General features: G+C 32.5%; 1 protein-coding gene across 1 annotated transcript; it reads left to right on the top strand.

Moving 5' to 3' along the window:
• The first annotated feature begins 2,767 nt into the window (after positions 1–2,767).
• On the top strand, positions 2,768–4,629 carry LOC123689274. The gene is made up of 3 exons (XM_045628634.1): positions 2,768–2,891; positions 3,694–3,862; positions 4,491–4,629. Exons 1-3 carry the CDS (start codon positions 2,841–2,843, stop codon positions 4,586–4,588), a joined length of 318 nt encoding a protein of 105 aa, XP_045484590.1. The 5' UTR covers positions 2,768–2,840; the 3' UTR covers positions 4,589–4,629.
• The last annotated feature ends 8,160 nt before the right edge of the window (positions 4,630–12,789 follow it).

The following is a 12,789-nucleotide window of genomic DNA, read 5'->3' as shown; positions in this document are numbered from 1 at the left end:
GTTATAGCATTATAAGCGTTTGGATGTGTAGTACGGTAGCCCGAGGCATTGTAACCCCTTACGCTGTGTACTAGAAATGGCGAGCTCTTAGCGCCAAATATCAATGAAGTCATATCGTATTCTTTTGGGGGCTTATCTCGATCTTCTCCACGCCAAAGAAACTTTTGAGCAACTTGATCGTCTTCGTTTACTTTAATCTGCAGGAACATTTCTCTAATGTCAGCTGTTGTCGCGTATTTTCTCTCGCGAAATATAAATAATATACCAGGCAATGATTGCAATAAGTCTGGCCCGTCTAGCAACTCATCGTTTAAGCATACTTCATTTGATCTAGCCGCTGCATCAAATACTAGACGAACTTTTCCCGGTTTATTAGGGTTTGTAACAGCAAAATGAGGTAAGTACCAATCTTTTGATGTCGGTATTTCGGGTCTTTCAATAGGGCGGGCGTAATTCTTCTCCAACAGGTTATTTATTTGTCTCGTATATGACTGTTTAAACTCATACGACTGATCCATTGTCCGTTCAATGCTTTTAAGCCGCTTAAATGCCATATTATAACTTTCTGGGAATTTCGTGTTATCAGTCTTCCATGGCAATCCCAGGTAGTAACGCCATTCTCGTTTCTCTATTGTTCTATTGAACAATTGAACTGCACGTGCGTCGGCGCTTGTTAACCTTTTTTTTATTATTTATCCCTAAGGCATCTATTTGTCTTTGTTTTAATATCGCCTCTAGACGCTCATTCAATGTTTCTTTGTAAACGCCGTTTCCTGCCGCCTTTTTTGCCACTTTTATTGCAAACTGGTTTATTTCAACAGCTGTATATCCCGGTCTGGGTAATCTATTTATTTCTACCAGCGCTTTATCAATAATAATCTCCGGTCGGCCATTACACTGATCTATTGCATTCATAATAAGCTCGGGATCGCAAGCAGTACTCAATAATGCGGCCACTGTTTCTTTAGCGGCTCCCGTAAGGCATGTGCGTAATCTTTCCATGTTTTCTGCTTTAGAGTATTTGTAGAGCTTCTTCGAGTCTTCATAAGCAACTTTAAAGTAAAGCCAGTCGCAGACATTTCCGTTAAACTGCGTCAGATCTTGAGCATGTCGTACAGGGGGTCTGTCTGTAACTATTTTTCCAAAGGCTCCGATAAGCTGTTCTATCCCTTGATCTTGGGATATCGTTTTCGGTACGGAGACCTCTTCGATAGGTGATATGGGACGCTCTATTTCCCGACACACATTGTGTTTCAATGTCTCCACGCGTTCTGTGAGCGCTGTGTCTTCTTGTCTATCACCTTGAGATAGATTATTCACCTCGCTATGACTTCTTAGCCATCTATCTACCATAGCAGCGGACTTGTTTCCGTTCCGCTGTTCTGGCAAGCATTTGACGATTCTCTCTTCGTCGGCTCTGCTTAAGTCAATGGCGAATCGCTCATTTAACAATTTTATTTCAAGCTCCATCTCTTGTTCCATCTCTTGCATCTTTAATTCGAACTGTTTCCTTATATATTCTTTTTTCAATGCGACTAAGCGTTCTTGGGCTTCGTACTCAATTTGCTTTACACGAGACGCCTTTGACCTCATCTTATTTCTAGAGGTCTGAACTGACTCCCTGTCGTGTGTAACATCAGCTAGTCCACGTTCTAGGACTTTCGATGGTGATTGTAACGGCACGTTCTCTGTCCGTACATCTTCATCGATTTCATCTGCCCTCCTCGCTTGTCGGCTCCTTGTGTTCATTTTGAAGTCGATTGTATTCTTCGCTTCGATGAACTGGTGGATAATGCTTTCCGTCGGCGACCCACGACAGCAGTGCGTCGATGCGGTGAGTCACTTTGTACAGGCAATGAAGTCAACCCTCTGCACGTACTCCTGGGATCGCAGGTAGTACTGCCGATGAAAATCTTCCTGGGATCGCAGGTAAAATCTTCCTTCTTCTCGGCGTCGATGCGTTGAGTATATTTCTTCTGGTTATCCGGCTTCTCGAAGGACCAAAACTATAAGCGTACGGCGCCTCGATCTGAAGCACCGCCGCTATAGTTGAAATGAAACTCGAAATGGAGTATTAATTGTTCCGTATATTGATCGAACGTTAGTGATGGTAAAACACAATTATAAGGCGAAGCAAGCTTATGACTAACGTCCGTCCGGCACGGCTGCGTAAATCTATCTGGTATACAAATAATAACTTAAAACTAAGCCTTAAAAACTACACGCTGGTAAAAGGGGCCGACCGTCCCTTTTGATACCTGCGTAGCCGCCGACCGTTTCGTAGAACAACATCTGGCTGGCAGCTTCGTTTACCAGCTTTCTAAGTTGCATTGTTCGTTGTCCGTAACATATGTGCTCGTGTGAACCATGGAAATATTGCCTAAACTTTATTGCAGTGTTTTAATGATTATTAAGGGTATTAGATTAATATACAAGAATCTAATATATCATTTTCTTTTCCAGGTTATATGTCCACGGATAATAAGAAATGTTAGGTTATTAAATCTCCTGTCAATGTTTCAATTACTGAAAGCTTGTTTTCTCACGGACTATTAATTATGAATAATGCTTATTGTACACCGTAAAGTATAAAGAAATGTAATAGTGAATTTTGCCTTTTAATTCGTGAACATGCGTCACTTAAATGTTGCACACGGTAGGTTTTACTAATATTGTTTAAAATCCCGTCACAACGCAATTGTACGAGGTAGTAATTCTGAATCTGTTTTAGTAGATGTGTTCGAGACAAAAAAAATTTTGTTTATTCTCCAGGAATAAAATTCGTCGTGCAGTACGTTAAGTGACATGGGCAAAAAATAATAATACAATTTTTATTTAATATGTTTTCAGTGTTCTTGTTAAGTTTAATACGCGCTGAAGATATATATAGAGTAAGTAATAAACGGCTATTACTAAAATAGAGGTTTGGTCGCTGAGGTGAACTTTTATTTTGAAATTATTATTACTTCGTATCAGCTAGTTCCTTTGGGTAAATAAAAAGTAGGTAGCAATTTACTTGACTGTGTTTTAAAATGTTTATTTAAATCTGCAATGCATCCAGCCGGTGTACTGTGAGCGTTGACAAAAACGAGATCTCAAGAAAAAAACCCAATTTTTTTACAATTTCAACGATTTCTTGTAGTTTTTGTGTGGTAGTGTTAATAGAAATAATATATCTCCATCACTTTATTGGCTATTGGCAGCCTATTTTTAGACAATGGTGATGTCTATAGAAGCATTGAATGGTTTAATGTTTTCAGTAATAATAATTATATTTACTTTGTTTTGTGTTCTATCATAATGCATAATTAGGTAAATGAATTTGATAAATTTTAATCGGGGACATTAAAATAAAAGTTACTAATACCTAGGTAACACTGAAAATGTTTAGAAAATGAAAAACAGCTTAATGTAGAAAGTTGTGTTTGGTTTATCCGAGTTTTACACATTTAAATGACATGATTTTTTTTAATGTCTTAAAAAAAATCATGTCATAAACTAATGTAATGTCTCTAATCTTGGCAACCGAGAGTCAGATAAAGCACAACTCTTTTTTCGTTAAATTTCGTAATATATTAACGAGTAAAACTCAAATGTTAACCACATTTGAGTTTTACGCGAGAGTTGAACTCGGGTTTAACTCATTAAATAAATTTTATGAATGACTAAACCTTTCTAACATACATGTTTTAGGAGATAGACCCGCTAGCGTTACAACGATTCGCAGAGTTTAATTGCTTCAAGTTAAAAACTTGCACTCGTGGAGATGTACCCGTTTGCGGTTTCGACGAAATCCATAGAGTACTAGCTCAGTTTGAAGACATGTGCACCCTCTATCAGGTTAACTGTGAAGGAAAAGGCGGTAATTATATGTATATACAATCAGCGGTAACATGTCGTTGCAAACATAAGAAATAACAATAAATAAATAATAACAAGAGCATTAGGCGGTATCGTTTTCGAGCGATTTCATCCCAGAAAACTTAAAAATTAATCAAATTATAAAAGTGAGCGCAATAAGTGCAAAAACTACATAAAATATATACCATAACGAAAACAAAACAGTATGGCAGTATTAATTTCTAAATTAGGACTTCTATGCGAGTAATGCAGGTACAGTAGAGATTTAAAGGAAAATCGAGAAGGAGCTAAGCGGATTGCCAAAGGAAGTGAATTCCATAGACTTGCTTCTTTAGGAAAAGTATAAAAACAAATATTTTAAGTCGAGACTTAGAGCGGAACTCTCGTACGATTTATGATTGATGTGTATGATGGTCGTATGGGAGTCTTTCATCTAGTAAATAATAGGAAAAAACTATTATCCATCTATAGCAAATAATAGTAAAAAACTATTCTAAGCAACAGAAAAGCACAAGAGTTTTTAATACGTTTTTATTTGTATTGAAATCGCTTTTAACTGTTGAGTGTATAAAAAGCTCTCAGTTATAATTAACGATCTCATCATCTACTAATAATTTATTCTTTTTCAGTATTTATGTACGTAGAAGAAAACATTTGCGAAGGACAGAAACTATTTGAACATCAATACAAGCCATTTGAAGAAAATTCTAAGTATTTTGTTGGTTAAATATATATAATTTATTCTATTTTACTAATATTGGTATGTTGTTTTCGTTATATATACGGATATATTAAATAAATATGATTTAGAATTAAACTAGATTATTTTTATCACAGCGCCATCTATGCTAAGACCCAAGAACTTTCTTAACAAAAACACGCAGACGTACAAAACGTATTCGCGTTTTCAGTTTGTGCGTGACGACGTTCCTGTTTGTGCATCTTGTAGTATCTGTAATAGAGAGCGCTTTAATTAAACTTATTAATAGCTTATTGGATTATTTCAGATTCGTAGTATTTACATGTTTCATATTGCGATATTTTTATTTAACTAATCACTAAAATGTCTTCAGTTTAACGTGTGTGTTTTTATGTGAAAGTAACAAACATTTATCCATACTTACCAACTCTCGCGTTTATAATATTAGTTGGATGTATTTGTTATTTATGAATAAATGTTTATTATGTAAATAAATTTTTCTTATTCAACAATACTTAACAAAAACCACTGAAGTAGTGTTATGGGAGCTGGAACGGATTAGTAGTATTACTATCAATTTCAGTCCTATTTACTTGTAACTTTCTTAATTTAACAATTTACATTAAAACTTACAATCATTCTCCGATGTCAAATTCAACATAAGTGCAAAATGGAAATTAGGTAATTTTTGATTTTCATAAGCTTAAATCTCTATGAAAGCTTTAGCAATAAAATACTTAGTAGTAGTCTTTTATTAACATAGCTTTTACACATTTAAAGAAAACACTTTAAATGTAAACTTATGATAATAGTTTACAGTAATACATAGCTTTCCGGTAAAAAATTATTTTCTTTAAATAATTTAAACTTAATTATGTTTTATTTCGTTTTTTCAACAGATATAATCTTCAAGTTCTAGTCAAAACTAAAACATTCCTAATTTAGAATTGTGAACGTGCTGAGTGAAAATTATGACGAAATTTGCAAACTATACCATTTAGAGAGTAAATGGTGGTACAGATTAGATTAAACCACCTGTTCCCACGATCTCGTAACAATGGAGTCTTATTTACGTTATACTTTACACTGCACTACGAGTGAGAGAAGGTCTTTTTAAACTGTGATTTCATTATTCTGATTAATAGCGTGGTCAAGACACATATTGCAGGTTTTACTATGTATGCAGGATAACAAAACATTAGAGATCATGCGCATCCATGTGTTTAAATACCTTGATTGAAAGAATTTAATATAACAATCGGAAACCGTCATAATGTTTCTGTAAATAAGACAAACACTTATTTCCCTATATAATTAATAAAATAATGACAAATAGAACTAAGGCTAGACTATGTTAACCCCTGTGTGGTGGGTAACTAGATTTCATTTTTTTCCGTAGCACATGGTGCATGTTTAAAACTTTAAAAAATCTAAATAAATAGATTATGTAGTTTTTAAATAAAGAAGAAACATTTTCATTCATTTTTAAATTTAAAAAATCCAGAAGAAGGGTAAGTGTAAACCACACTGTGACGCCTTTTTTGAATACATATATCTGACTACATAGATCTATATTATATTATAATGTGAAACAGAAGTAATGTTTTTTTTGTATGTATGAAACGAATAAAATTAAATACTGGACCGAACGAAAAATCTACTACCATTTTATTTAGTTAGTTCAAATATGTTTTCAAACAATATTTTTATATGAATCCGATTATAAATGATACAAAGGAGTATATTTTATGTCGACTTAATTATTAAGAACAAAGGCATGCCGCCTAGCACCGGTTCATTTCCTATTTGTTTAATAATCCCGACATACTATAGAGATAATCATTTTAAGAAATGCCGAAACAGTTATGCTTTTGTCGGTATTGACATCGCAGGTGTTCGATTTATTTAAGAATAATTTCTAAAGCAGTCAAATATACATTGTAGCATTTTGTATGATAGCTCATTCCGTACTGAGTGTACAACATAAATTTAGTTGATATTTATTTTTACTATTATTTAACTGAATGTATGATGAACATAGTTTCGCTTCCGAATTTTTTTAATGTGTGATAAAATAATATTAAAAATTAAATTAAGTATTAGTCACTGACGTCAGTGTGTGCCTCTCAACCCAAAGATCTTACATTCAGATGTACAACAATGGACCCTGAAGGAAAGTATCGAGAAGAACGGCATGCCTCAGACCCAAAACTGGACAGCGTGTGTCAGACACAGAAGTCTGACCACCTACTTGCCTGCTAAAAAGACCAATATCAAGAAATAATGAGAAATGTTAGGGCGCTGCCAAAGCTTATACTGCGGCTGGAAAATAAAATATATGACCATTTAATACATACATTACAATATCAAGAACAAAAACGTTGAGCAAAGGAAATATATGATTAAATAGAATCAATATTATGACGTCTCCATATCAGAATGGTAGAATGCGCAAGTGACCCTGAGAGCCAGATTCGGTCATGTCAGAATTACCCGAGGTGGTTCAAATGAGGATCAATCGGCTTTGAGTTGCAGAGTGCTCTAAAATTAATAAAAATAAATATTACTTTTCTCCAACATTTCGGTTTTTAAAGCACGTCTTGTCATTTGTTTGAATTTTCTAATTTGAATTTAACGATAAACTTTTTTCATTAAAATCGATTTATTCAAAACCATATTTAAACAGTGTTATTTTAAAGTCAATTTAAATTCAACCGCCTCTTCTGGCACGTGTTTGAAAAGCGTGCGCATATAACAATTAGAAAGGGTAAAAACAAAGAATAATTTAATAAAACTTGTTATTAATTCTGGGTGAAGTCGATTGTCGTGTTTGTCCAGTAAACACGTGGCAAATGACATGAAAATCGTGAGTTTATGAAGAAAGTCGGAGAATATATCGATATTGATGTTATAGGTTGTTGAACTTTTTTCTTGGAATGCAATTATTATGCAAAATCCAAGCGGTGCTTAGATATTATGTCTTATATTATCCGTATAGCTTATGAACAATTATTGACGGGTGTTTTTAATAGGCGATGTGAGGAATGTGGAAAATAATTAATGAATTTATCTTTTCACAAAAAATCTTACGACTTTAGCAGAAATTAACAAGGATTTAAAAAAATCTTATAAGTAATTATTTAAAATAATTTTAATTTTTTCCGAAGTTTTTAATACAAGGATTATTACGACAACAACGTTTCTCTGGTCACAACTAACAGTGACCATAATATAATACTAATACTTTTTAATAGAAGAATAATATATTGAATGTATGTTATCAGTCTGTTTTATATAAAAAAAAGAGTTTTTTTAACGTATTACAATAAAATATAAAACATAATAAATTATTTATCATTTGTAAAAATGTTCTTCCTGATAATATACATTAATTACCTTATATGGTAATGAATTAAACGTTATCGATAATCGCTAAAATGTTACCTCACTAGTAAGCTCGTGCTACGATTGTTTTCAATATGGTTTTGATTAACACGATTTAAAGAGTCGGAGTACTTTGTTTGTATGCAAATTGATTTCAGAGGCGTATATGTTTAGACTACTGAAATCATTTTCATGAATATAGTAACGAATGAGTGACATAGGTAGCTGGTTTGAACAGATTTGAACCGGATAATGATTTAGAGTGAAGGTGGGTTTCCCGTTTGGTTTGGGTTTCTTTAAATGGTGTAATTGTTTGCTAATTCTTAAAAAATTTTTGTGAAATAATAAAATTGGTGAGAGAAAATGCAAACTTCTAAGTATTCAATGTTTTTATTGATTTACAAATTATAAATGTATATGGATAAATTAATTTAGTAGTATGAACAGCATAATTTTTACTTTAAGAATAATAATTTTCTAATGGTGGTTCAGTATATTTAAATATAAAAATAATATTGTAACTCAATATGTGACGTAGCTTTACATTTCCAATTCTTTTGAAATTTAAAACAAATTTTAATACACATATAACAACAACTCAATATAATACTGATTCCAGAAAAAACGGTAAAACTGGTTCAAATTATGCTGCGTTTTTAAACAATTACACTTACAAGATTTTGCATACTATGTTCCAAATTATATTACTGCTTATATTGGTTCTAGTACAAAATTGGGCCATAGAAGTGCTCCAATGTCATATTTGTATTAAAATAGAAAACTACAAGAAATCGGTCAACTACTATCACAAGAACATGACAAAATATTGTAACATAAGTCAAAAACTATGAATATTTCAGAATTTTCGTAATTGATTTAATCATCATTACATATAGTCTAATACTAACTATATTATTTCGCTACAGTCAATATTAATACGAAGTAAAAATTTCAACGACACCGCAACAGAATTCTAAATTATTATATTAAATATCATAGTGATGGCGCTTAGCTTTCGTTCTTAGGTTCCACTGCCAAAAACATTAATATACAATAATAAAATAAAAATTATTTATAAAAAAATTAAAATACAGTATTACTACTACATACTGTTATAATTGAACTGTTGTAATATGAGAAACCCAATATGAGAATTGAAAAAAGATGAATGATTGTCATTATTTAAAACGGAACAAGATTTCTTTGTATCAAAAAATATTCTGCTCATGATTCAATAATAGATAATTAATTGATAAATTCCACATAATTACGTATTATATTTAAATTAATTAGTTATTATATTCAAATGTATCGCGTGCGTACAAAGAAATGGAAATAATAATTTCCTTAAAGGAAATGAATTAATTTTGCACGATGGCCTTTGTCGTAGGTACGTATTTTAAATATACCTACTGGCATCAGTAAATTGAAAAAGTTAGTTTAGATTTAGTATCTGAAATTGTCATAATTAAATCTTGTTCGGTATGATTTAATATAAAACATTGGTATCTGATAAAACTTTTATCACAATAGTTTTAAAGTGTTAGAAACTACATACTTCGAGTTTAGTAATTCAATTAAGATATTTTAGTTTTTTTAACATATGCCATTATAAAGATGCATCCTAATTGAATTAGGAAAGGTATAGTACATATGTACGATTATATTACTCACTACTAAACTTTCTTTTTTACTCAAATTAACTAAACTAACCAGGTAAGGCACAAATTATATACATAGATACGTAAAAGCAATGTCAACTTTCATTCATGCGATGGTTGCGATCCCAAGTCATATCAAAAGTTAATCTAGCCGCGTTCTTATTTTCCTTTTTACAAGGAATCCAGGATGTATTTGCATGAATATTTATCATATATTGTCGGGTTTGTCGTAAAACGCATTTAAATGCATTTTTATCTGACACTTAGGTTATCTAAAACTTTGCACACGACAGACTATTTTAGTGCGAGTATTTATTTTGTTGTTTATGGGCATTTAAATTTATTGCTTTGGCTATTATCTGTTTGTTATCTGTAGTTTTATTAAAAGTAAAGTAAAAAAATAATTATATATCTATAGGTTGAATTACTCTATTTCTAGGATACATGTCATTTGATATATGTTAGCAGTGACCCTAGCTTTTAAGGTCATGATTACTCTGGTTCTACGATCAGATCACGATTTTATAAACGACGTTATATAACTTGTCCTATACCCTAAAAACATCGTACACGTCTTTAATTTCAAAATTTCAATTTTTAATAAGCCATATTGATGAAAATTATTATTCAAATGTTATGACAATATCTAACGATCCAGCACATGGTCACACACGATATAACACAATGATAACAAAACTTTTTTTAAATTTCGGGACAGACTAAAATTAAAATTCGAATATTATTTAAAATTTGACAGTGCGATGGTAGCGCCGTCTGTCGGATCCAATGTGAAACATTCCAAAATCAACAACAAGTAATAAATTGAAAATTAATTAAAAAAAACATTGTCCAGCGGACAAAATTGTGAATCTAAACCATTCCCAGATCCCCTTTAACACACACACAAAATTTCGTCTAAATCGGTCCAGTCGTTTAGGAGGAGTTCAGTCACATACACACGCACACAAGAAATATATATATTAAGATATGTTTTTAGGGTATAGGACCAGCAAAATCTTTTAATATCTATAGCATAGGATCTAAAGTTATTAGGCACGTAGAGGGAGTCCGCGATTTGCGTGTTTTGTTTGTTCCCGATCTTTCATTTGCGGAGTGTATTCTAACGATTACGGATGCTGCATTTATGAGATTAGGGGTTTGTCTTGCGAAATTCAGTTGGTCTGTCGGACACTGCCAATAGAGTACTATATTCATCTTTAGTAAGGCTAATTCTTGAAACCAGCTGCGTCATATGGTCCCCTTCTGAAAGGTATTATAGGGATATGATTGAAAGGGTGCAAAAGAAGTTCCTTAGAAATCTGTATAAATAATGGTTTATTTTTTCCTTACCTCTACCCTACTAAGTTCTTGATGGGGTACAATTCATTAGATCGTATTCGTAGGGATTTGGCTGTGGTGAGGTTTGGTTTAAGCGTACTTAAAAATAAAACAATAAGCGCATACTTGCTTGCTGGGAGAAATCATGAGACTGTATATATATATTATAGGTTTATTTAAGTGAATTTACTAGTTGAAACCTGGAAGCGAAACAAACTTTCGCATTTAGTTAGAATTATCCTATATATGTATAATTAAAATTAGCACGCCTGGCCACGTATGCAGTGTTTACAACCCAGTTAAATAAATTAATCGTTCAATTTTCCCACGAGCACGCTCCAAGTATAATTTATTAATTTGTTTTCTACTAACGATCCTGCTAATGCTAAAAGCTTTGCCTCTAAACAAATTGGATGGGTTATGCGAGAAGGAATCATCGATTGATACCAAAGTAAGGCAAAGAATTATTCCTCCTTTGCCTTACTTTAGGACATATTTAACTTTAAACCAGTATTTATTAGACAAGAAAAAAACTTTTAAAGTAATTTATATGCCTTGAAGTTTAACCGGAAACGGACAAGGTGATATTTTAGTTATACAGTTCGTGTATACCTATATTATTATTACTGAAATAGGACTTTATAACTAAAATATCAATAAAATTTTTGATTAGTTGCTAAAACCAAAAAGTATTATGACTTTTTAATTGTATATTTTTGGAATTTCGAGAATGTGATTAGTGCTTACTAGCGTAATTGTATTGTTTCATCCAAATCGATTAGTTTTTGAACGTCACATCAGAAGGTAGTCCACATAATCCAGGGTTGCATATGGATCACGTAGTATTGTAGACATCAATAATTCATCATACTCGCAGTCATACAGACAGGCTTGCAATAACAATGCATCACTGTTTAGTAGGAGCTTTTGTGGTGCAAGGAACAAGAGTGTAAATTTTAACGCAAACGTCAGATATTTTAGGTTTTAGATTATATTAAAAGGATTAAGCAGTTAAATTTAATCCTTATACATTTTTGTGTTACGTTCGTGACATATGTATATCTCTGAGAAATAAAGGAAATATTAATGCTTGAATAAATATGGCGGGCTGTAATGACAAAAATTATTTAGTGACAAAATCTGTCTACTAATCTGTTGTCTATCGGCAAGTTTCCCTTCGTTCTCAGCAAATTTCCCCAGAGATAAAAATAACATTTTGAAATTGGAACTCGCTTTACTTGGACTATCCGTAGCGGGGTAAGCTTTGTTCATTTGACTTTTGTAGCGCCACCATTATAAAGTGACCCATAGATACCTACGTCTAGTATAACTTAAAACAACCTTGGCGGTATTCTAAGAATGATCCTTGACCATTTACATCCTATTAAAGAGTTTGATATCGGATTGCTAATGTAAATTATCGTATTTAAACTAATTCGTCTTACTTAATTGCATAAGGGATAGTGTACTTAATACTAATTATAACAGGGATTTGTAAACAATGAAAATGTATGTGGGAAAAGGTAAGCGGAAGCTGTTCAGCATGTATTTGCAATTTTGACGTATGGTTGGTTGAATTTGTTTCCCGTAGAATGATGGAGCAGGGAATAAACTCATTTTGCCTGAGTGACAATTGCTTCCCTCGAGGTGGGAAAAGTGTGAGTCTACTCTATAATTTGAAGGCTGGCAATGATTCGAGTGATAGTTGTACGCATCTAGAAATGGCGATAGTCATGTGTAATTTATATTCAGAATTAAAAAAAAACGTTTTTCAGTTAAGTTCGTGCCGTCCGTAGTCCGTGTCATACAACATATGGCTCTTGTATCATTAAAATAAAATTCGTA

The sequence above is a fragment of the Pieris rapae genome, chromosome 6, assembly GCF_905147795.1.
Source record: "Pieris rapae chromosome 6, ilPieRapa1.1, whole genome shotgun sequence".
NCBI classification, from domain to species: Eukaryota; Metazoa; Arthropoda; class Insecta; order Lepidoptera; family Pieridae; genus Pieris; species Pieris rapae.
Note: the sequence above shows the minus strand (reverse complement) of the source record. Positions and strands in the feature narration are given on the sequence as shown.

Excerpts from the sequence above, each read along its gene's own strand:
- LOC123689274 (XM_045628634.1), top strand. The coding sequence starts at position 2,841 with ATGTTTTCAGTGTTCTTGTTAAGTTTAATACGCGCTGAAGATATATAT. Across the intron at positions 2,892-3,693 it reads GCGCTGAAGATATATATAGA|GAGATAGACCCGCTAGCGTT; the intron begins GTAAGTAATAAA and ends TACATGTTTTAG. Across the intron at positions 3,863-4,490 it reads TAACTGTGAAGGAAAAGGCG|TATTTATGTACGTAGAAGAA; the intron begins GTAATTATATGT and ends ATTCTTTTTCAG.